We start from the raw sequence: 21,438 nt of genomic DNA on the forward strand, positions 1-21,438 counted from the left end.
CCAGGCTCCAACCAACCCTTTTTTTTTTCCAGATTTAGGACTTTTTTTGTTTGCTTTTCCCACAAGCCACCGAGCCAGGAGGGACTTTGGGCCCTTGGTGCCACCACCTCGGCCCTTGGACGAGCCAGGAGGTCCCTTGGTGCCACCAGCTCGGCCCTTGGACAAGCCAGGAGGTCCCTTGGTGCCACCAGCTCGGCCCTTGGACGCTGCGATGGCGTTGGGACCTTCAGGATGGGCTACGAACGCTCTGGGCTTGACCTAATCTAATTAGGTCAAGATTAACGAGGCAAGATTTAAAGTTCAAGGCCAGGCCCTGCTTCTGGTGCGTGATTTAAGGTGGAAACATCTCCCAGATGTTCCAATCCTCCGTCGAGGATTAATAAAACCAACGACTCGGGTTTAGAACTTTATTCTTTATTATTATTATTATTATTTCTTGACATTTCATAAAACTAAATCTCCGTTTAATTCTCGTTTTAGCCAAAAATATTTCGAACTATGTAAAGCCAACAGAAAAATTAATACCAACCACCGACGGAAAAAAATTAAAGAATAAAACACAACCGGCACGGTCAGAGTCTCTCGAGTGGGACAGGATTGAGCTGGAAAATTAACAAATAATTTTTAATTAATTAAAAAAAAAGGAATAAAATAAATATCCCCAACTCGGAGAGCTCTTGAGCGGCGAGGGGAAACCGGGACCCCCCGTTTCCGGGATGTGGTGGCTCCGGAGGAGGAAATCCGGCTCTTTGCACCCTCCACGACCCCAAATAAAGTGCCAGGCCCACAAGAAATGGTTAGGAAGGGGGTGGAGAAGGGGTGGAGGAACCTCCAACCCTAAAAAAAAACGATGGGGAAGGTGAGAAGGTTGAAGGTTAAAGCGGGTTTAAGTCCGGGTCTAAACGCCAGCTGGGGGGTGAAGATGCTCCAAGAATCTCAAGAATTCCCCAAAAAATGATGATTTATTTTTGGAAAGATGATGATGGAAGTTTCAAGAAGCCATGAGAGCGCTGGAGCGACGTCCAGATGCCAACCGGGAGCTTGAGGGTCTGAAGAGAGTCAAGAAGAGCCTCAAAACTCAACGGTGGGCGCGACACGGGTGGAGAAGGTGCTGGAAAGCCTGGGGAGAAGGGAGAGAGGAGCTCCAAGAGCCAGAGGGAAACGTCTCCGAGGTGGATCCGTCCCTATTTTGAACAAAACCAACTCGGGATTGGCCAAACCCAACTTTGGGAAGGCCAAACCCAACTTTGAGGGGGCCAAACCCAACTTTGAGGAGGGCCAAACCCAACTTTGGGAAGGCCAAACCCAACGCGGGATCGGCAAAACCCAACTTTGGGAAGGCCAAACCCAACTTTGAGGGGGCCAAACCCAACTTTGAGGGGGCCAAACCCAACTTTGGGGAGGGCCAAACCCAACTTTGGGGAGGGCCAAACCCAACTTTGGGGAGGCCAAACCCAACTTTGGGAAGGGCCAAACTCAACTTTGGGAAGGGCCAAACCCAACTCTGAGGAGGCCAAACCCAACTCTGAGGAGGGCCAAACCCAACTCTGAGGAGGGCCAAACCCAACTCTGAGGAGGCCAAACCCAACTTTGAGGGGGCCAAACCCAACTCTGAGGAGGGCCAAACCCAACTTTGAGGAGGGCCAAACCCAACTTTGAGGAGGGCCAAACCCAACTTTGAGGAGGGCCAAACCCAACTTTGGGGAGGGCCAAACCCAACTTTGGGGAGGGCCAAACCCAACTTTGAGGAGGGCCAAACCCAACTTTGAGGAGGGCCAAACCCAACTCGGGATTGGCCAAACCCAACTTTGAGGAGGCCAAACCCAACTTTGAGAGGGCCAAACCCAACTTTGAGAGGGCCAAACCCAACTTTGCGGAGGGCCAAACCCAACTTTGCGGAGGGCCAAACCCAACTTTGCGGAGGGCCAAACCCAACTTTGCGGAGGGCCAAACCCAACTTTGCGGAGGGCCAAACCCAACTTTGAGGAGGCCAAACCCAACTTCGAGGAGGCCAAACCCAACTTCGAGGGGGGCCAAACCCAACTTTGGGGGGGCCAAACCCAACTCAGGATGGGCCAAACCCAACTTTGAGGGGGCCAAACCCAGCTTTGAGGAGGGCCAAACCCAACTTTGCGGAGGGCCAAACCCAACTTTGCGGAGGGCCAAACCCAACTTTGCGGAGGGCCAAACCCAACTCTGAGGAGGGCCAAACCCAACTCTGAGGAGGGCCAAACCCAACTTTGAGGGGGGCCAAACCCAACTTTGAGGGGGGCCAAACCCAACTTTGAGGGGGCCAAACCCAACTTTGGGGAGGGCCAAACCCAACTTTGGGGAGGGCCAAACCCAACTTTGGGGAGGGCCAAACCCAACTCTGAGGGGGCCAAACCCAACTTTGAGGAGGGCCAAACCCAACTTCGAGGGGGCCAAACCCAACTTTGGGGGGGGCCAAACCCAACTTTGGGGGGGGCCAAACCCAACTTTGGGAAGGCCAAACCCAACTTTGGGAAGGCCAAACTTTGAGGAGGCCAAACCCAACTCGGGATGGGCCAAACCCAACTTTGCGGAGGGCCAAACCCAACTTTGGGGAGGGCCAAACCCAACTTTGGGGAGGGCCAAACCCAACTCTGAGGAGGGCCAAACCCAACTCTGAGGAGGGCCAAACCCAACTCTGAGGAGGGCCAAACCCAACTCTGAGGAGGGCCAAACCCAACTTTGAGGAGGGCCAAACCCAACTTTGAGGAGGCCAAACTTTGAGGAGGCCAAACCCAACCTTGGGCAGGCCAAACCCAACTCGGGATGGGCCAAACCCAACTCGGGATGGGCCAAACCCAACTTTGGGTCAGCGGCGAGATCGCGGGGAGGAGCTGGAAGGAGAACAGGAGGTCAAGAGAAGAAGCCTTGTGAGCAAGCAGGTGCAAGAAGACAAGTGCAGCGTTGGATCCTAAAACAGGACCCCAAAGGATTTGGGAGGGAAGAAGAAGAGCGTGGCCATGTGCAAGGCCGGATGCCGGGACCAGGCCGGATCCGGCGCGGAGGGCGAGGGGTTGGGGCCAAGTCAAGCGCAGATTTTGATGCGGGTGCCCTTGGCCAAGATCCGAAAGAACGGGAAGATGCGCTCGTGGAAGGAGGCGTTGAAGGTGTGGATGTGGGTCATGCTCTCGGCGTTGTAGAAGCAGAGTTGACCCCGTTCGTAGTCCAGGTAGACGCCGAAGCGTCGGGGCCGTTCGCTGGGCGACAAAGCCATCTGCTCCGTGGCCGTCAACGCTTGGTACTTCTTCCCGTTGGTGCCCACGCACCAAATCTCACGTTTCTGGTGAGGACCCACCAGCTTCTCCTTGCGACGCGCCGTTTCCCGAGCGGCGCCCACCGCCCAACCTCGCCGCCCTCCCACCTCCACCTCCCAGTAGTGACGCCCGCCCGTGAAACCTTGAGAACCCAACACGCAATAATCCGAATCGAAACGTTTCGGGTTGTCCGGCAGATCCTGGCGCCGTTCGCCCAGTTTGACGCTCCGGCGGTCCAGCGAGAGGCTCAGGCGAGGGTGGGCCGTGTCGGGGTCCAGGGTCACGTCGGCTGGAAGACGGGGACGTTTACGGGGTCACCCCGGAGATCCCAATCCCATTTTTTCCCCCCCTCCTCTTAGTTCTCAACCCCAAATCCTCGCCCATGGACCTGCAGCACCAGTGGCTACCTGGGTCTGTACTGGTTTTGACTGGGAGAGAGTTAAACCTCTTTATGGCCCAAATTCCCTTCCACTCCACACCCCAAATCTCCTTTCCACACCCTTTACACCCCAAATCTCCACTCCCTTTACACTCCAAATTCCCTTTCCACTCCCTTTACGCCCCAAATTCCCCTTCCACTCCCTTTACACACCAAATTTCCACTCCCTTTATGCCCCAAATCTCCTTCTGCTCCTTCAAGCCCCAAATCTCCACTCCCTTTACACTCCAGATTTCCTTTCCACTCCCTTTACACTCCAGATTTCCTTTCCACTCCCTTTACACCCCAGATTTCCTTTCTACTCCCTTTACACCCCAGATTTCCTTTCTACTCCCTTTATGCCCCAAATTTCCACTCCCTTTACGCCCCAAATCCCCTTTCCACTCCCTTTACGCCCCAAATCCCCTTTCCACTCCCTTTACGCCCCAAATCCCCTTTCCACTCCCTTTACGCCCCAAATCTCCTTCCCACTCCCTTTACGCCCCAAATTTCCACTCCCTTTATGCCCCAAATCTCCTTCTGCTCCTTCAAGCCCCAAATCTCCACTCCCTTTACACTCCAGATTTCCTTTCCACTCCCTTTACACCCCAGATTTCCTTTCCACTCCCTTTACACCCCAAATCCCCTTTCCACTCCCTTTACACCCCAAATCCCCTTTCCACTCCCTTTACACCCCAAATTTCCACTCCCTTTACGCCCCAAATTCCCTTTCCACCCCCTTTACGCCCCAAATTCCCTTTCTACTCCCTTTATGCCCCAAATTTCCACTCCCTTTACAGCCCAAATTCCCTTTCCACTCCAAATTCCCTTTTCACTCCCTTTACACCCCAAATTTCCACTCCCTTTCCGCCCCAAATTCCCTTTCCACTCCCTTTCCGCCCCAAATCCCCTTTCCACTCCCTTTCCGCCCCAAATTTCATTTCCACCCCCTTTACACCCCAAATTTCCACCCCCTTTCCACCCCAAATTCCCTTTCCACTCCCTTTCCACCCCAAATTCCCTTTCCACTCCCTTTCCACCCCAAATCCCCTTTCCACTCCCTTTACACCCCAAATCCCCTTTCCACTCCCTTTACACCCCAAATCCCCTTTCCACTCCCTTTACACCCCAAATTTCCACTCCCTTTACGCCTCAAATCTCCTTTCCACTCCCTTTCCACCCCAAATTTCCACTCCCTTTCCACCCCAAATCCCCTTTCCACTCCCTTTCCACCCCAAATCCCCTTTCCACTCCCTTTACACCCCAAATTTCCACTCCCTTTCCACCCCAAATCCCCTTTCCACTCCCTTTACACCCCAAATTTCCACTCCCTTTACACTCCAGATCCCCTTTCCACTCCCTTTACACTCCAGATCCCCACTCCCTTTACACTCCAGATCCCCACTCCCTTTACACTCAAATTCCCTTTCCACTCCATTTACGCCCCAATTTCCACTCCATTTACGCCCCAATTTCCCTTTCCACTCCATTTATGCCCCAAATTTCCACTCCCTTTACACCCCAAATCTCCTTTCCACTCCCTTTACACCCCAAATTTCCACTCCCTTTACACCCCAAATTTCCACTCCCTTTACACCCCAAATCTCCTTTCCACTCCCTTTACACCCCAAATTTCCACTCCCTTTACACTCCAAATCCCCTTTCCACTCCCTTTCCACCCCAAATTCCCTTCCACCCCAAATTCCCTTCCACCCCCTTTACGCCCCAAATTCCCTTCCACCCCCTTTACGCCCCAAATTCCCTTCCACCCCCTTTACGCCCCAAATCTCCTTTCCACTCCCTTTACGCTCCAAATTTCCACTCCCTTTACACTCCAGATTTCCTTTCCACTCCCTTTACGCCCCAAATCCCCTTTCCACTCCCTTTACACCCCAAATTTCCACTCCCTTTACACCCCAAATTCCCTTTCTACCCCCTTTACACCCCAAATTCCCTTTCTACTCCCTTTATGCCCCAAATTTCCACTCCCTTTCCACCCCAAATTCCCTTTCCACTCCCTTTACACCCCAAATTCCCACTCCCTTTCCACCCCAAATCCCCTTTCCACTCCCTTTCCACCCCAAATCCCCTTTCTACTCCCTTTCCACCCCAAATTCCCTTCCCACTCCCTTTACACCCCAAATCCCCTTTCCACTCCCTTTACACCCCAAATTTCCACCCCCTTTACGCCCCAAATCCCCTTTCCACCCCCTTTACACCCCAAATTCCCTTTCTACTCCCTTTATGCCCCAAATTTCCACTCCCTTTCCACCCCAAATCCCCTTTCCACTCCCTTTCCACCCCAAATTCCCTTTCTACTCCCTTTACACCCCAAATCCCCTTTCCACTCCCTTTACACCCCAAATCCCCTTTCCACTCCCTTTCCACCCCAAATCCCCTTTCCACTCCCTTTCCACCCCAAATCCCCTTTCCACCCCAAATCCCCTTTCCACTCCCTTTCCACCCCAAATTCCCTTTCCACTCCCTTTCCACCCCAAATCCCCTTTCTACTCCCTTTACACCCCAAATCCCCTTTCCACTCCCTTTACACCCCAAATCCCCTTTCCACTCCCTTTCCACCCCAAATTCCCTTTCTACTCCCTTTATGCCCCAAATTTCCACTCCCTTTACACCCCAAATCCCCTTTCCACCCCCTTTACACCCCAAATTCCCTTTCTACTCCCTTTATGCCCCAAATTTCCACTCCCTTTACAGCCCAAATTCCCTTTCCACTCCAAATCTCCTTTCCACTCCCTTTCCACCCCAAATTTCCACTCCCTTTCCACCCCAAATCCCCTTTCCACTCCCTTTACACCCCAAATCCCAGGTTCTCGCTCACCTTGAGGGACTTTACTAAACACTTTCTCCATCTTCCTCATCACCACGTCCTGCAGGAAGTAGTTGCGGTATTTTTTCCCCACGTCCACCGGCACCATCTCGGGCTCCTGGAATTTGATGTTCTCGCATCTGGAGGGGGGGAAAAAAAAAGTGGGGGGTTCAGGGAGGTGAGGACACGACGGGAGAAACCAGACGCAGCCAAAAAAAAAACCAGGAGTGGGGTAGAGATTGGCCCAACTGGTTATACTGGTACAACCAGTGGGGTCCCCACCCTGTCTCGGGGCAGGGACGGAGTGGGGACAGCCCAAAACAAAAAGGTTTAGGGTTTTTTTCCCCCAAAAATAAAGTTATTTATGGCCAGAAGATGCTGCTGGAGTCACTGACCTGATAAAAGTGCCCTTGATGTCCTGCAGAAGGAGGTGGCAGGGTGGGAAGGAAGAGAAAGAAATGATTAGGGAGGAGCGAGGCCGATCCCACGCTAAATCCTCTTAGTGGCCACGGCTCAGCGCCGTGCTGAGCCCCCTCCCATGGAATATCCCCCCCCGAGAGACACAGCCCAGGGATTCACCCCTTGGCAGGGGCTTTTCCCACCGGCACGGGCACCCCAGAGACCCCAACGTGGTCAAAGTCAACCCCAAAGTGCTCAAAGCCAACCCCGACGCCCTCAAAGCCAACCCCGACGCCCTCAAAGCCAACCCCGACGCCCTCAAAGCCAACCCCGACGCCCTCAAAGCCAACCCCGACGCCCTCAAAGCCAACCCCGACGCCCTCAAAGCCAACCCCGACGCCCTCAAAGCCAACCCCGACGCCCTCAAAGCCAACCCCGACGCTCCCAAACCCCACCCCGACGCTCCCAAACCCCACCCCGACGCTCCCAAACCCCACCCCGACGCCCCCAAACCCCACCCCGATGCCCTCAAAGCCAAAGCTCTCAAAATCCCACAGCTCTTAGACCCGACCCCAATGCGCCCAGACCACCCCGACGCCCTCAAAGCCAACCCCGACGCCCTCAAAGCCAACCCCGACGCCCTCAAAGCCAACCCCGACGCCCTCAAAGCCAACCCCGACGCCCTCAAAGCCAACCCCGACGCTCCCACACCCCCCCCCGCCGCTCCCAAACCCCACCCCGACGCTCCCAAACCCCACCCCGACGCTCCCAAACCCCACCCCGACGCCCCCAAACCCCACCCCGATGCCCTCAAAGCCAAAGCTCTCAAAATCCCACAGCTCTTAGACCCGACCCCAATGCGCCCAGACCACCCCAACGCCCTCAAACCCAACCCCAACGCCCTCAAACCCAACCCCAACGCCCTCAACCCCAACGCTCCCAAACCCCACCCCAACGCTCCCAAACCCTGACCCCAATGTTCTCAGACACCCCCAAAGCACTCAAACCCGACCCCGACGCGCTCAACCCCGACCCCAATGTTCTCAGACACCCCCAAAGCGCTCAACCCCAACCCCGACGCCCTCAGACCCCACCCCGACGCCCTCAGACCCCACCCCGACGCCCTCAGACCCCACCCCGACGCCCTCAGACCCAACCCCGACGCCCTCAGACCCAACCCCGACGCCCTCAGACCCAACCCCGACGCCCTCAGACCCAACCCCGACGCCCTCAGACCCAACCCCGACGCCCTCAGACCCAACCCCGACGCCCTCAGACCCAACCCCGACGCCCTCAGACCACCCCAAAGCTCACGGGGGATCCCGTTTTCCCCCTCTGGGACCCCACAGACATCGCAGGATCCCTGACCAGAGGGACGGGGAAGGATTTAGCCATCAGGTTAAGGACACTCTCCCATGAAGAAGACTTTTTGAAGGAAGGTCAAGTCCCCCTTCTTAATTCCCTGCTTAATCCCCTTTATCTCCTCGCCATGAAGCGGGGCCGGAGTTCCTACAGCGGCCGGCGCGGAGGCTTCACCACCCAGAGATCAACTCCGTGAATCATCCCAGTTTACAACTCTTTGGAAGAGGTTCAAAAACATCTGGGAGAGGCTCTGCCCTTCTCCTGGGATCCCTGATCCTAATTTCCCCTCTTCCCATCCCAGGAATAATTAAAACCCCCAAAACCCCAAACCTTGAGGAGCTGCAGCCCGTCCTGTTTGCTCTTGTCCTCCGCCTCGGCGATGAGCCGGCTGAGGGCGGCGCTCTGCTCTTCCAGCTGGCTGATGTTGCTGCTCTGCCGGGCCAACAAGCTCTCATAGCGTTCCTCCAGCTGGTGTAAGAGCAGGACCTGCTCCCCGATGAGGAATTGGTGCAGCAGCTCGAAGTCGGACTCAAACTCTTTGATCTCCAGCTTCATTTTATCCTGCGGAGCGAGGAGGAGAGGAGGAAAAGCATCCTTAGCTCAAGCAGCAGACCCAAAGGACACCAATTTCTTCTCTCTCCCTGGCTACCGATTCCCACGACGCACTCAGGCACAAAACCACTCTTAATTAAGCTTTAATTCATCAAGGAAACACCTCCCAGCCCTCATCATCCCGATGGTTGCAGCAAAGGGGCCTCCAAGACCTCAAATCCACGAGGCAGAGGGGGGAAAAGCTTCCCTTGCTCACCCACCTCACCAGACTTCGGGCCAAGAAATGCCTCCAGCGCCGAGGGCTGATTATTTTTTGTGGTGGGATTTGGGGATGAGTTTGGAAGCTCTTACCCTCAGCTCCGTGATTTTCTCCTCCTCGTTGGATTTCTGCTTCAGGACCGCGTCCAGCTTCTTCTTCAGCGGCTCCAGGTGGCTCTGGAGCTTGTTCTGAGAGAAAGAAAAACATCTCAGGCGTCCCCTGGCTCGGGCAATCCCCTCCTGCCTCTCCTCTTTCGGTCCCTAACCCCATGGCAGGGCTGAAAATAAAACCTCCTGCGCGGATTTTACACCACTTCTGCTTTCTGTAAGGGCCCGTTCTGGTTTTAATTAGAGAGAGGGGGGCAGGATTTGGGGCTTTTTATGCTTGAAGAAGCTTTGGGACCTCCAAAAAACCACCCACTTCTGCCTCGCTGCCCTCCCAGGATGCTCCCTCCGCCCTTTGCAAACAGCTCTGCCCTTAAAAATGCCTTTTTTCTGCCTCCTCGAGGATTTTCCTGCGGGAAAAGGGAGGGGAAAATGGACTGAGTTGACCCCAAATCTCAAAAGGTGCCGACTCTGATGGAGCTGTGAACGTATCAGCCACAGCCAGAGCTTCCAGCGTGGGGGGACGAGGCGAGACGCGACCACGTGCGGCAGAAACGCCTCCAAGACGCCTTTGGATGTGAAAGGAAGCAAAAAAACCCCACTTATTTCTTCCAGGAGGCCCCAAAAACTGAGATGTGACCTCGTGGAGGAAGAGAAGCTGCGAGAGACGGGGGAAACGGCAGCCTGAAGGGCTCAGCCACCACCAGGCTTCGTTTCGGGGTGGCATCCGAGTGGGAAAGCGATGAGACAGCGAAGCTGCCCCGTTACAACCCCTAACGAAGGGTCTCCAGGGTTGGGGGCTGCAGATCCCCCGTTACAACCCCTAACGAAGGGTCTCCAGGGTTGGGGGCTGCAGATCCCCCGTTACAACCCCGAACGCCCGGGGATTCGGGGTCTGCAGATCCCCTGGAGGTATCACCAGCGAGGCTGGAGGGTTTGGGAAGGTGGGCACCCACCCCGGCGTGGGTGCTCGTTTCAAGCCGGAGGGTTTTCACCCCAAAACCGGGACGGTTTCTCCCCGATCCGACTGGTTTTGCCTTCATCACCCCCTGCTCCTCAAACCTCCTCGTGGTTCACCAGACCCTCCCCATCCCAACCAACCCACCCTCCTCCACCCCAACCCACGCAGCCCGTCCGTGTCCCCCCCCCCCCTCCTCCTCTCTCCTCGCCCAACCAGCCCGGCGAGACCCACCCGTACGCCGCCCTCCAGCCACCCAACGCCGTCTGCCTGCCGCCAGCACCACCCAACCCACGCCGGCGGCTCCTGCCAGCGCCGACACCTCTATCTTCCCCCACCCCCCCCCCCAAAAAAAACCCCAAACCACCCCGTTATCCCGACCCCCGAAACCGTCGTACCTTGTAATCCTGCACGACCTCCTCGAGGGGGACGACGCTGTGATGTTTGTGGCTCCGCGACTCCCTGCACACCACGCAGATGGCTTGTTCGTCCACCTCGCAGAAAAGCTTCAGGGGTTCCTGGTGCTTCTCGCACAAATTCGGCGAGCCCTGACCGCAAACAGCTACCAAAACCCCCGGGACACCCACGGCGGCTCCCGAAACCGAAGGCCCGGCGGCGGGAGGCGCGAGGCGCTGGGGGTGAGGGTGCAGCTGGCGGATGATTTGCACCATGTTGGCCAGCTGAAGGTTGGGTCGGAAATTCCTCTGGAAAAAGGTTTTTCGACACTGGGGGCAGGTGAAGGTCTGGAGGCGTCGAGGCCGCGCGGCCAGGACTGGGGGAGGAGGCGTCTGCACCTCTTCTTCCTCTTCTTCCACCTCCTCCTCTTCCTCCACGTCTTCCTCCATCACATCCTCGTCATAGTCCTCGTCCCCAAAGTAAAGCTCCCCCCTCACCCCACCGTCCCACAGGTCCTCCTCCACGGGATCTTCCCACAGGTCGGCATCGTCATCTTCCTCGCTCCACATGTCATCCTCCTCCTCCTCCGCGCCGCCATCCTCCTCCTCCTCCTCCTCCTGCTCCACATCCAGCTCGTCCTCATCCAACTCATCCTCCTCATCCTCCAGATCCTCTTCCAGCACGTCGCCCATCCCCACCTCACCGCCGCCGCCGCCACCACCCGCCGCCGCCGCCCCCGGGGCCACCTCGTACTCGGCGCCCTCGTCGCCCCACAGCTGCGAGATGCACACGCGGCAGAAGTTGTGCCCGCAACCGATGGAGACGGGGTCCACGAAATAGTCCAAGCAGATGGCGCAAATGGCTTCCTCCTGCAGCGTCTCCACCGGGTTCAGCCGCCCGCCGGGGCCCCCCGAAGGGACCCCGTCGCCTAAAACCGCTGTGGCCGCCATGGAGCCGGGGGTTGATGGACTCTCCTCTTCCTCACGGGGCCCTGAGCTCCCTGTAGACCCCCCAGGCGCTCCCTTGGCACCAGCTCGAAGGCGGAAGGGCGGCCGGTCCCCACCCCGGTGCCACCAAGCCCTTGGGGTGTCGCTTCCTCTTTCAACCCCCCCCTTTTCCCCCTACACTCCAGGGCCGGGCACTGCTCTAACCTCTCTTCAACACCCCCCCTTCTCCCCCCAAAACCGGGGGCGGCCCCGTTCCTGCCTTGTCCCAGCCCTGACCCTTCTCCCCACCCTACAACACCCCCAAGGCCTAACCGGGCACCGGCAAAGGCCTCAACCCCCCCCCTAAACAACACCCCCCCACAGCGGGGCCGGGTTTTAGGCCTCACCGCTCCCCACAGCGGGGCCGGGCCGGGCCTGGCTCCAACCTCAACCCAACCAGGCCCCGGCGGAGGCCTCAATCCCCCCCTCAACGACTCCCCACCCCCAGCGGGGCCCGGTTTTAGGCCTCACCGCTCCCCACCGGGTCGGGCCTGGCTCTAACCTCAACCCAACCGCCCACCGCCGCTCGCCAGCCCCGGGGGAAGACGCTCTATCCCCTCCTCCGCCGCCACGGCCGCCGCCGCTCTCTATGGTACGAGCTCCGCCAACGGGGCCGCGACGCTTCCGCTTTCCGGCCTCCCCCGGTTGCGGCAAACCCCGCCCCTTTTGCATCACCTGACCGGAAGTGGCGCGCTAGCCACCGGGTCGCCAAGGAAACGGGTGGGCGCAAGCGGACCGGGCCGCGCTTTAACCGCCCCCCACCCCCCTCCACCGCCGCCTTCGTCGCTCCCGTTGCCGCGGCAACCAGCGCGGAGGGAGCCGGCGACGGAGACCGCGGCGACCGCGTAGTCTCTGTGCTCTCCACCGGCGGGCTTGTCTACCCCTTCCAACTCGTTGCTCTCGGAGGTCTGAGAGGTGGTGTTTGAGGGCGGGGTCTGAGGGGGCGTGGGCGTGGCCTCGGCGGGAGTGGGCGTGGCTTTGAGGCGGGGGCGAGGCCGGCGGGGAGGGCGCGCCACCTGCGGTGCGGGCGGACACGTCTACCGCAGCCCGGCTAGCTCAGTCGGTAGAGCATGAGACTCTTAATCTCAGGGTCGTGGGTTCGAGCCCCACGTTGGGCGACTGGAATTTTTAACCCCAAATCTTGCTTTTTTTTTGCCGTCCCACCGGATTCTCCGCCCCCCCCGGGGACCCCCCGACCTTCCATTACCCGCCGCACCGGAGGGGGCCGCGTAGCCGTTAGCCCACGGGGCCACCCCGCTTCCCACCGGGTTTCTGTAGTGTAGTGGTTATCACGTTCGCCTCACACGCGAAAGGTCCCCGGTTCGAAAGCGGGCAGAAACATGTCGATTTTCCCTTTTTTCCACTTTTTTTTACCTCACGATCGCTCTGGGACCCCCGCACCGCTCCCGGGAGCCGCAGGGCCAGTTGTGCTGGCGGGGGGGGCAACTGTTAGCCGCCCGGCTAGCTCAGTCGGTAGAGCATGAGACTCTTAATCTCAGGGTCGTGGGTTCGAGCCCCACGTTGGGCGCTTCAGTTTTTTTTCCCCTTCCATGGGGCACAAAACTACATTTTTCCCCCCAAAACTACATTTTTCCCCCCAAAACTACATTTTTCCCCAAAAAACTTACATTTTTCCCCCCAAAACTACATTTTTCCCCAAAAAAACTACATTTTTCCCTAAAAAACTTACATTTTTCCCCCCAAAAACTACATTTTTCCCCCCAAAACTACATTTTTCCCCCAAAAAACTACATTTTTCCCCTAAAAAACTACATTTTTCCCCAAAAAACTACATTTTCCCCCAAAAAACTTACATTTTTCCCCCCAAAAACTACATTTTCCCCCCCAAAACTACATTTTTCCCCAAAAAACTACATTTTTTCCCCAAAAAACTTCCATTTTTCCCCCCAAAAACTACATTTTTCCCCCAAAAACACTACATTTTTCCCCAAAAAACTTACATTTTTCCCCCAAAACTACATTTTTCCCCCCAAAACCCACCCGTGAAAGCGGCAGAACCCCAATTCTTCACGTTTTTTGATTAAAAGCGAAGCGGTGGGTTTTGCAGGATTAACCCCGCGGCTCTTCCTCCCGCTGGGCTCGAAAACACCTGGGAAAAAGAGGGGAAAAAGGGTTTTTTTCCCCCCTAATTTTGTGTTTTGGCGGTGTCCTTAAGCTGTTCTTGCTGCCCGCCGTCAACTCATTATCTTGGGACTCGGAGGTCACGGGTCAGGACGAGGAACTTCGCTTCTTCTCTCTTCATCAGCGAACTTTTGAAGCCCTCGAAACGCCTTTCGGAGTGACTCAGGTTTCAGGGGGGTGTTGCAAAACCTCCGTTTGGTGGAGAAAACAGCCCGAAATTCCCCCCTTTTCCTCCTCCCCCTCCTTCCTTTGACATCCTGCGCTTTTCAAACCTCCGCGGTTCAGCGAGCAAAAAGCTGAACGAGAAGGCAACTCCCAGCGAAAGAAAAAAAAAAAATAAAATAATAAATTAAATGAAACGAAAGTAATCGAGTCATTCCGCAGCCATGGCCGAGTGCAACCCGCTGGAGAGCTTGCAGAAAGAAGCTTCTTGCTCCATCTGCCTGGATTATTTCAGCGACCCCGTGTCCATCAACTGCGGGCACAGCTTCTGCCGGGACTGCATCACGCGATGCTCGGGCAAATCGGAGCGGAGATTCGCCTGCCCCCAATGCCGAGGGATCGCCCAAAAAAGAAAATTCAGACCGAACCGTGAGTTGAGGAACCTGGCGGAGATCGCCAAGAAGTTGAGCTCCAGGACGGGCCACGCGCTTGGGACGGGCAACCTGTGCCCGAAGCATCAGGAACCGCTCAAGCTCTTCTGCCAGGAGGACGGGACGGCCATCTGCGTGGTGTGCGACCGCTCGCACGCTCACCGCGCCCACACCGTCGCCCCCATCGAAGAAGCCACCCAGGAGTGCAAAGTAAGGGACCACAGCGCGGTTCTTTAATGATTTTGGGGGGTTTTGATTTCTTTTTTTGGCCCATCAGAGGTTGATGGCCGCTAGCCAGGGGGTTCTCCACCTTCCCAAGGACATGGGGATTCGTCGAATCATGGAATCATAGAGTAGTTTGGGTTGGAAGGGACCTTAAAGACCACCCAGTTCCACCCCCCTGCCCTTGGGGACACCTTCCACCAGACCACGTTGCTCCAAGCCCCATCCAACCTGGCCTTGAACACTGTCAAGGAGGAGGAAGCCACAGCTTCTCTGGGCAACCTCTTCCAGGGTCTCACCACCCTCCCAGTCAAGAATTTCTTCCTAATATCTCATGTAAATCTCCCCTCTTTCAGTTTAAAACCGTTCCCCCTCATCCTGAAGGACATCTCATAGGGTTCCCCAAGTTTTGGCCTGGAGGTGGTTGGGTTGAGCTGGTGGATCATCTCCCTGGGGCTGCTTCGCATCGTTGGCCTTGTCTCCTCCAGCCCTGCCTGGATGTGATGTGGACACCCCAGGTCTACAGGCGCCCAGATGCACGGTGAGGGGCACAGCCTGGCTTGGGGGGCACGCAGAGATGAGCGGAGGCTGCAGGATCCACCAGCAAAATCCCACTTTTAGGGTCCATCCCCCTGATGGCACAAATTAAAACCTGATTTATTTTTCACCGCAACCTCCAAAGCAGGATTTCAATTTCAGCTCCTCAGGCCGACCTTGTCACGGCTCGGATCCCTTCGTAAAAAAAACACGGGTTTATTTGCTCTCCCCCTCTCTGGGGACCACAAAGGAAACCGGTAGCTCGTAGAAAACACCCAAATTAGCAGAGCTGGACCCCACCTTCGCTCCCTTGGGCGCAGGCTGATTTTTGTGCAAGAATTACCTTGGAAATCCCAAATAAATTGATATTTTCCACCATAAATCTCTCCCTGAAGGAATTTCTGTCCAAGAAACTCTATCTCAGGATAACGGCGATGATGCTGGGAGGGATTTTTAATTCCCCTCGAGGGGTGCGATGGGGTGAGGAGGAGGAGGTGCTTGTGCGGAGGAAGCTCGGTGACATTTCATGCTGCCCGCAGGGGAAGAAATGAGTGGGAATGGGGGGGGGGGGCGGGAAGGTGGCATTAGTCACGCCGTGAGCGTGAAATGAGACGAGGGGGAGAAAGAACTGAGGGGCAGGAGGGAGAAAATAAGCTGATAAAAAAAATTAGGGGGGGTCATGTTGGTATTTATCATGGGAAGGTCTTCTAGGAGTAGGTGTTGAAAAAAAAAATGGGCATTTCCAAGGTGCAAATCAGCTCCTCCTACAAAAACTCTGGGGATATTATTGGTTATTCCTGAAGGTGACAAGTTTGGGGAGAAATTCTGCAGGTGATGGGAAGTTGCAGTGATTTGGGGGGGCTGATTAAGGGTAAAAAAGGGTAAAAAGAAGGGAATAAAAAAGGGCCCAAAAAAAAAGGGCCCCAAAAAAAAGGGCCCCAAAAAAAAGGGCCCCAAAAAAAAAGGGGCCCCCCAAAAAAAGGGGCCCCCCAAAAAAAGGGGCCCCCAAAAAAAAGGGCCCCCAAAAAAAAGGGCCCAAAAAAAAGGGGCCCAAAAAAAAGGGGCCCAAAAAAAAGGGGCCCAAAAAAAAAGGGCCCCCCCAAAAAAAAGGGCCCCCCAAAAAAAAAGGGCCCCCCCAAAAAAAAGGGCCCCAAAAAAAAAGGGCCCCAAAAAACGGGGCCCAAAAAACGGGGCCCAAAAAACGGGCCCAAAAAAAGGGCCAAAAAAAGGGTTTACAAGGGGGTAAAATGAACCAACCAAGGTGGAACAGGTTATGGTGAACGCAGAAAATAATTGGCCACAAATACACCGGGAGAAGGAACTGGCAAAGACCATAACTGGGGTGTAAATGAAGCTGTGGTGTTAAATATTTCCTTTATCTGACTCTTCGTTCACAAGATGCTCCAGAGAAAAGGTCTGGGTTGAAGAGGGGCAGCAGAATAAAGAATATTTCAATATTTCCAATATCTCATGCTCAAACACACCAAGAATTAGGTAGAGCGACGTTGAAGCCGCGTGTCCCTCTCCCCAACAACTTGTAGGTTAATATTATTATTATTTTTACACCCAGGAGCAAATCCAAAGCAAATTGAAGACCCTCAAGGATGAAAGAGAAAGGCTCCAAGGATTAAAGCTGAGTGGGGAGAAGAGAAGCCAGAAGTACCTGGTAGGTACTCACCGCATGGAGGGGTCTTCTGCAGGTCAAAAGATGTTGGGTTGGCACCTAAATTTGCAGTGAGGAGGAAAACACCTCCAGCTGCTCCACCCACACGGGTCCGTCTCTCTTCCACTTGCTCCATCTTGGGTGAGGCACCCGTGAATGAGACGCAGATGTTTCCTGGAGGGGGGGGAAATGGGCAGCCACAAGATGCTGGTGGAGAGCGAGGTGGTTTCCAAATGGTTGAAGTGTTTGCAGCTTAGCTGAGCCATGTTTTGGACAGAGGAGATGGGCAGATGGGTCCTCCTGGGCAGATGTGCACCACGGGGTGCTGGGATGGTGCTCCACAAGGATGGTGCTCCACACCTCTCCGTAGCTGCACCCCAGGAGCTTCTTTCTGCCACCCAGCCTCAGAGTTGGGTCAACCACACCAAGCATGAGGTCCATGGGGGTGCTTGTGTCCAATTCAGACCCTGATGGGTCTTTTTTTTACTGTCTGGGTTCTGGTAAGGGTGGTGGTTCTCGTGGCAGCTTCAGGCATCCAGATGCAGACACATCTCCTTTGGAGAGTTCACCGTGCCAGATGTTTCCACCACCTCACAAGCCCTGTTTTGGGCTACCAGAGCTTGGGGGATGGATTTGTAGCATCACATAAAGCTCAAAGTGGACCCAGAGCCACGTGCTATGGACTTAGGCTGGCCTCAGGGCCAAAGACCAGTCCTTGCTCTGGTTTTATTTAACCAGGTTTTGTAGATCTCGGTCTTCTGTTCTCATCCCTTCCCTTCTGTTCCTTGCAGCAGCAGACAAGAGCCGAGAGGTGGAAAATCAGGTTGGTGTTTAAGCAGCTGCACCAGTTCCAGGACGAGCAGGAGCGTCTCCTCCTCATGTGGCTGGAGGACGTGGAGAAGCAGATAGTGCAGACCCAGACAGAGAACGACAAGAAGATCTCCATGGAGATCTCCCACCTGGGCAACCTCATCCAGGAACTGGAAGGGATGAGCCCGCAGCCGGAGAATAAATCCCTGCAGGTGAGTGGCCCAAATGGGCCACTAGATGGGTACAAGAGGTCCCTAAATCTAGAAGAACCAAAGCAAACAAGAGCTGAGGGAGATAAGAGGTATAAACGGGCCTGAAGATCACTCAAAGTTTAATTCCCATCTTCTCTCTCCTTTAGGATGCCAGGAGTGCCTTGACCAGGTACGTGGCTCTGCACAATGTCCCCAGCACAATGTCACAAAGCGGACACAAACGGGGGAGTAGGAGGGGTTGTCCTCTCTACCAGAGTCCCCAGCACTGAGGGTGAGGAAGAAGCTAGGGAGGAGATGGCCCTGGGGCGAGATCACATCCCCACCACCCTCTGGAGGACGCTGATACCCACCATTGAGGAGGTCCAGAGCGAGTGTGTGTCCTCCACAGGGACATTGGGACCACAGATACACCCAACTCAACTGTCTCAACCTGATGCTTGGGGAGAAATAAGCTTACCCAGCAGCTTTTCTAAGCGGGGTTTCTACACATCTCGTTCAGCAAGGAAGGAATACAAAAGTCTTCTCCTTCCAGGTGTGAAGCAAGGACTTGCCAGCAACTGACAGAGAAGTTTCCCACAGTGGAAAAGAGACTCAAGGATTTATCGCAGAAAAACATCGTTCTGAAGGAAGCCCTGAGGAAATTCAAAGGTACAAAGGAAGGGGGGAAAAAACCTAAACACGCTTCTGCAGCTGGAGAGGAGTGGACACCAGCCAACCACCAGCAGAAAGCCCCTCGCTAAGGAATGCTAACGATGAGTTACTCAATGTCTGGGGCTGGAAGAGGGAGGGGTAACTGTTCCCAGGCGTATTTGCACACACGTCTGAAGGCTTGAGTAATGCAGAGGACTAGACCAAGCCCCTCCCTTTAGCTACACGAAGGAAATGAGTCAAATTCTTGATTCTGGGCCTATTTAAACCAAACTGGCTGTAGGTAACGTCTAGCCAAGTCAGGAGTTAGGGTGAAAAGTCAACAAGATTGCAAATGGATCATAGACAAGCCCCAAACGAGCTACTTTGAGGCGTTCTCCATGCTCAGATAACTGTCCCATTCCCTCCTCTGACCTCCAATTAGTAATTGGTGCAGTCAACTCTGAATTAAAGTAATATCACAGAATCAATCAGGTTGGAAGAGACCTCTGGGATCATCGCGTCCAACCATGTTGGGTTTGGAGGTCCATCTATCCATGAGCTGGACGCGTTCACCCAGTGGTTTTGCTTATTTTGCAAGGGGAAAAATGCACCTCCTCATATTTATCGATTTCTAGAACACTCCCTTCTCCCCCATAAACAAACTAACAGCACTTTTCTCCTCCTCTCTCCTTCCAGAGAGTCTCCCAGTTGAACTGGATGTGCAATGGGGTAAGTCATGGGAGACTTGGGGTGAAAAAGGGGGACCCAAGTGAGAAAAGACAGCGAAAGCAGGGAATTCACACTTTCCTGGTGGGTTGGCAAGATGAATTTCTACTCCCCTTTGATTGGAATTAAAAATAATATGAATAATTAGAGACTTGAAATAGATCTGGGTGGTGATTCCCATGGAGAAAGCCTTTACCCAACAGCTTAGGTGAGGCCAAGATTTAATTCCTGGAAGAAAACAGGAGAGAAATGTCCCTCACCTTCCTTCTGACGTGCTTCTCTCGTGCTTTCCTTCCCACCAGCAAACGTGACTCTGGATCCAGACACGGCAAACCCCCACCTCGTCCTCTCCGAGGACCGGAGGAGCGTGAGGTGGGATGAAACCCCCCAGAACTTGCCCGACAGTCCTCAGAGATTTGATACCTACTGCTCCGTGTTGGGTTGCGAAGGCTTCACGGCGGGGAGGCACTACTGGGAGGTGCAACTGGGGAGCAGGGGGTTTTGGGCTGTGGGGGTGGCCAGAGACTCGGCGTGGAGAAAGGGTTGGATTAACCTCGACCCTTCCCAGGGGATTTGGGCAGTTGGCATCTGCGGGGACAGGTTTCAAGCCTTCACCTCCTTCGAAACAGTTCAGCCTCTGAATGGGAGGCCAAGGACTATCCGGGTCTCTCTGGATTACGAGAAGGGACACGTGGCTTTCTTCGATGCCGATAACGAGACCTTGGCTTTTGCTTTTCCTCCGACTTCTTTCCACGGAGAGAAAATCCTGCCTTTCTTCTGGGTTTGGGAGTCCAGGATCCAGCTGGCTCCTTGAGATGCAGCAAGATGGACCTTACATGCTCTGGACAAACCTTTGGTTTGATCTAGGAAACCACACCCCATTTCGGGACTCTACGGACAGTAGAGAATAAAGTGGAGCAAATGAGTCCTGGTGTCCACTTTGAATCTCGTTCTCATGGGGGTTTTCAAGAGCAGCAGATTGAGGAGGGATCATCTTGGGCAAACTTCTGGATTTTTTAACATTTGGGTGCTCTCCAAGATTTTACGAGGGAATATCACCCTGGGATGAGCAGGAAAATGAAGCTTAGAACTTGTGCAACAGCCCCCAGGGCACCGATTTCAAAGTTTTAATCCCTTCTACTCACAGAATCAGAGAATCAATGAGGTTGGAAGAGCCCTCTGGGCTCATCGAGTCCAACCATTGCCTTGACACCACCATGACAACTAGACCATGGCACTAAGTGCCATGTCCAGCCTTTTCTTAAACCCCTCCAGAGATGGTGACTCCACCACCTCCCTGGGCAGCCCCTTCCAATGTCTAATGACCCTTTTCTTCTCCCACTCTTTCCAATTTTTCCTTACCTTGACATCCAACGATGTTGACCCTCGACATCCAACGATGTTGACCCTCGACATCCAACGATGACATTCCTGCAGGGCTGAAGAAGCTGGCTCTGGTTCCTGGTTTAGTTACTAGAAAGGAAAAGAGGACAGCACAGAATTAAGTGTAATATCTGCTATTTCTCCCCACCCAGACCTCTTATGACCCCAAAACCTCACAGTATTGGCAAGAACATACACATTTTAAGGCTTCCCGTGGATGAAGCTGCCCGGGAGTACAAGGTGGGGGTTTTTTGGGTGTGTTGACACACAAAGGGCCAGAAGTTCCTGGTGTTGCTCCTCTTGATGGGTGCAGGTACCTGTACAGCCTTTGGGCTGTGGGATAAACCACCCGTGGCCTCACCCATCCTTGTCTCTTGCTACCAACTATCGAGGTGGCGTTACCCACCCTGAGGTGGACATAGGAGCACCACGCTCTTGGGGACCAAGGGGTCATCTCCCCCAGGGTTCAGCCATGAGCAGAGGCTTAGGGAAGAGTGAGAAACAGATGCATATGATTTCTCACCACCACAATCCCCACGTAACCTTTCAACCTCACGATTTGCAATGCTTACTAAGCATTTACTAAGGGTTTACTGAGCTTCATGAGGGTTTGTTTATCCAGCAGCCATAAATGGCCTTCTCCTCCAGGATGTGGGTCCCTTATCAAGATCAGCGGTGCTGAAGATCAGTAGGAAAATAAAAAGAAGAGATCCTCAGCCCTTTCTCCTTCCCACAGCTCCCTGAAATCTCCTTGACCTTGGTTTAAAAATAAAGAAAAAAAAGAAGGAGGAGGTTAATAGCCTTGAAGCAGTCACGGGTGACACAAAACTTTCCCAACACTTACTTCAAGAGCGGTCAAGAGTTCCCCATTGTTTCTGCTGAGCACGGTAAGTCATGCCAAAATCCATGAGGTTGCAACCATGACTGGATTTCCAAACCAATTGACTTCCTCCAACCCCCATCTTTCACCTCAGC

The 21,438-nt window shown here is 54.7% G+C and overlaps 2 protein-coding genes and 3 non-coding genes across 6 annotated transcripts; 4 read left to right on the top strand and 1 right to left on the bottom strand.

The window, feature by feature from the left end:
• Positions 1 to 2,262: 2,262 nt before the first annotated feature.
• Positions 2,263 to 12,192, bottom strand: TRIM41 (tripartite motif containing 41). Of its 2 annotated transcripts, XM_068409093.1 has the most exons (7): positions 12,048 to 12,192; positions 10,562 to 11,559; positions 9,194 to 9,289; positions 8,621 to 8,851; positions 6,925 to 6,947; positions 6,542 to 6,669; positions 2,263 to 3,573 (listed from the first exon to the last, which is right to left on the bottom strand). In XM_068409093.1, the coding sequence occupies exons 2-7, from the start codon at positions 11,507 to 11,509 to the stop codon at positions 3,056 to 3,058; spliced, it is 1,944 nt and encodes a 647-aa protein (XP_068265194.1). In that variant the 5' UTR covers positions 11,510 to 11,559; positions 12,048 to 12,192; the 3' UTR covers positions 2,263 to 3,055. The 2 variants fall into 2 exon arrangements, with proteins under 2 accessions (XP_068265194.1, XP_068265193.1); XM_068409092.1 differs by lacking the exon at positions 12,048 to 12,192 and having other exon boundaries at positions 10,562 to 11,674.
• A 398-nt stretch (positions 12,193 to 12,590) lies between these two features.
• Positions 12,591 to 12,663, top strand: TRNAK-CUU (transfer RNA lysine (anticodon CUU)). The gene has a single exon. It is a non-coding gene; the product is annotated as a tRNA-Lys (tRNA).
• A 150-nt stretch (positions 12,664 to 12,813) lies between these two features.
• TRNAV-CAC (transfer RNA valine (anticodon CAC)) lies at positions 12,814 to 12,886 on the top strand. Its single transcript has one exon. It is a non-coding gene; the product is annotated as a tRNA-Val (tRNA).
• Positions 12,887 to 13,000: 114 nt separating this feature from the next.
• TRNAK-CUU (transfer RNA lysine (anticodon CUU)) lies at positions 13,001 to 13,073 on the top strand. Its single transcript has one exon. It is a non-coding gene; the product is annotated as a tRNA-Lys (tRNA).
• A 1,000-nt stretch (positions 13,074 to 14,073) lies between these two features.
• On the top strand, positions 14,074 to 19,921 carry LOC137667898 (E3 ubiquitin-protein ligase TRIM39-like). Its single transcript, XM_068409097.1, has 7 exons — positions 14,074 to 14,490; positions 16,610 to 16,705; positions 17,494 to 17,724; positions 17,871 to 17,893; positions 18,257 to 18,372; positions 19,051 to 19,083; positions 19,383 to 19,921. Exons 1-7 carry the CDS (start codon positions 14,074 to 14,076, stop codon positions 19,892 to 19,894), a joined length of 1,428 nt encoding a protein of 475 aa, XP_068265198.1. The 3' UTR covers positions 19,895 to 19,921.
• Positions 19,922 to 21,438: the final 1,517 nt, after the last annotated feature.

Source organism: Nyctibius grandis, chromosome 10, assembly GCF_013368605.1.
Source record: "Nyctibius grandis isolate bNycGra1 chromosome 10, bNycGra1.pri, whole genome shotgun sequence".
NCBI classification, from domain to species: domain Eukaryota; kingdom Metazoa; phylum Chordata; class Aves; order Nyctibiiformes; family Nyctibiidae; genus Nyctibius; species Nyctibius grandis.

Excerpts from the sequence above, each read along its gene's own strand:
- TRIM41 (XM_068409093.1), bottom strand. The coding sequence starts at position 11,509 with ATGGCGGCCACAGCGGTTTTAGGCGACGGGGTCCCTTCGGGGGGCCCC. Across the intron at positions 8,852-9,193 it reads AGAAAATCACGGAGCTGAGG|GATAAAATGAAGCTGGAGAT; the intron begins GTAAGAGCTTCC and ends CTCGCTCCGCAG. Across the intron at positions 6,670-6,924 it reads ATCAAGGGCACTTTTATCAG|ATGCGAGAACATCAAATTCC; the intron begins GTCAGTGACTCC and ends CCCCCCCTCCAG.
- LOC137667898 (XM_068409097.1), top strand. The coding sequence starts at position 14,074 with ATGGCCGAGTGCAACCCGCTGGAGAGCTTGCAGAAAGAAGCTTCTTGC. Across the intron at positions 17,725-17,870 it reads CGGAGAATAAATCCCTGCAG|GATGCCAGGAGTGCCTTGAC; the intron begins GTGAGTGGCCCA and ends TCTCTCCTTTAG. Across the intron at positions 17,894-18,256 it reads GCCAGGAGTGCCTTGACCAG|GTGTGAAGCAAGGACTTGCC; the intron begins GTACGTGGCTCT and ends TTCTCCTTCCAG.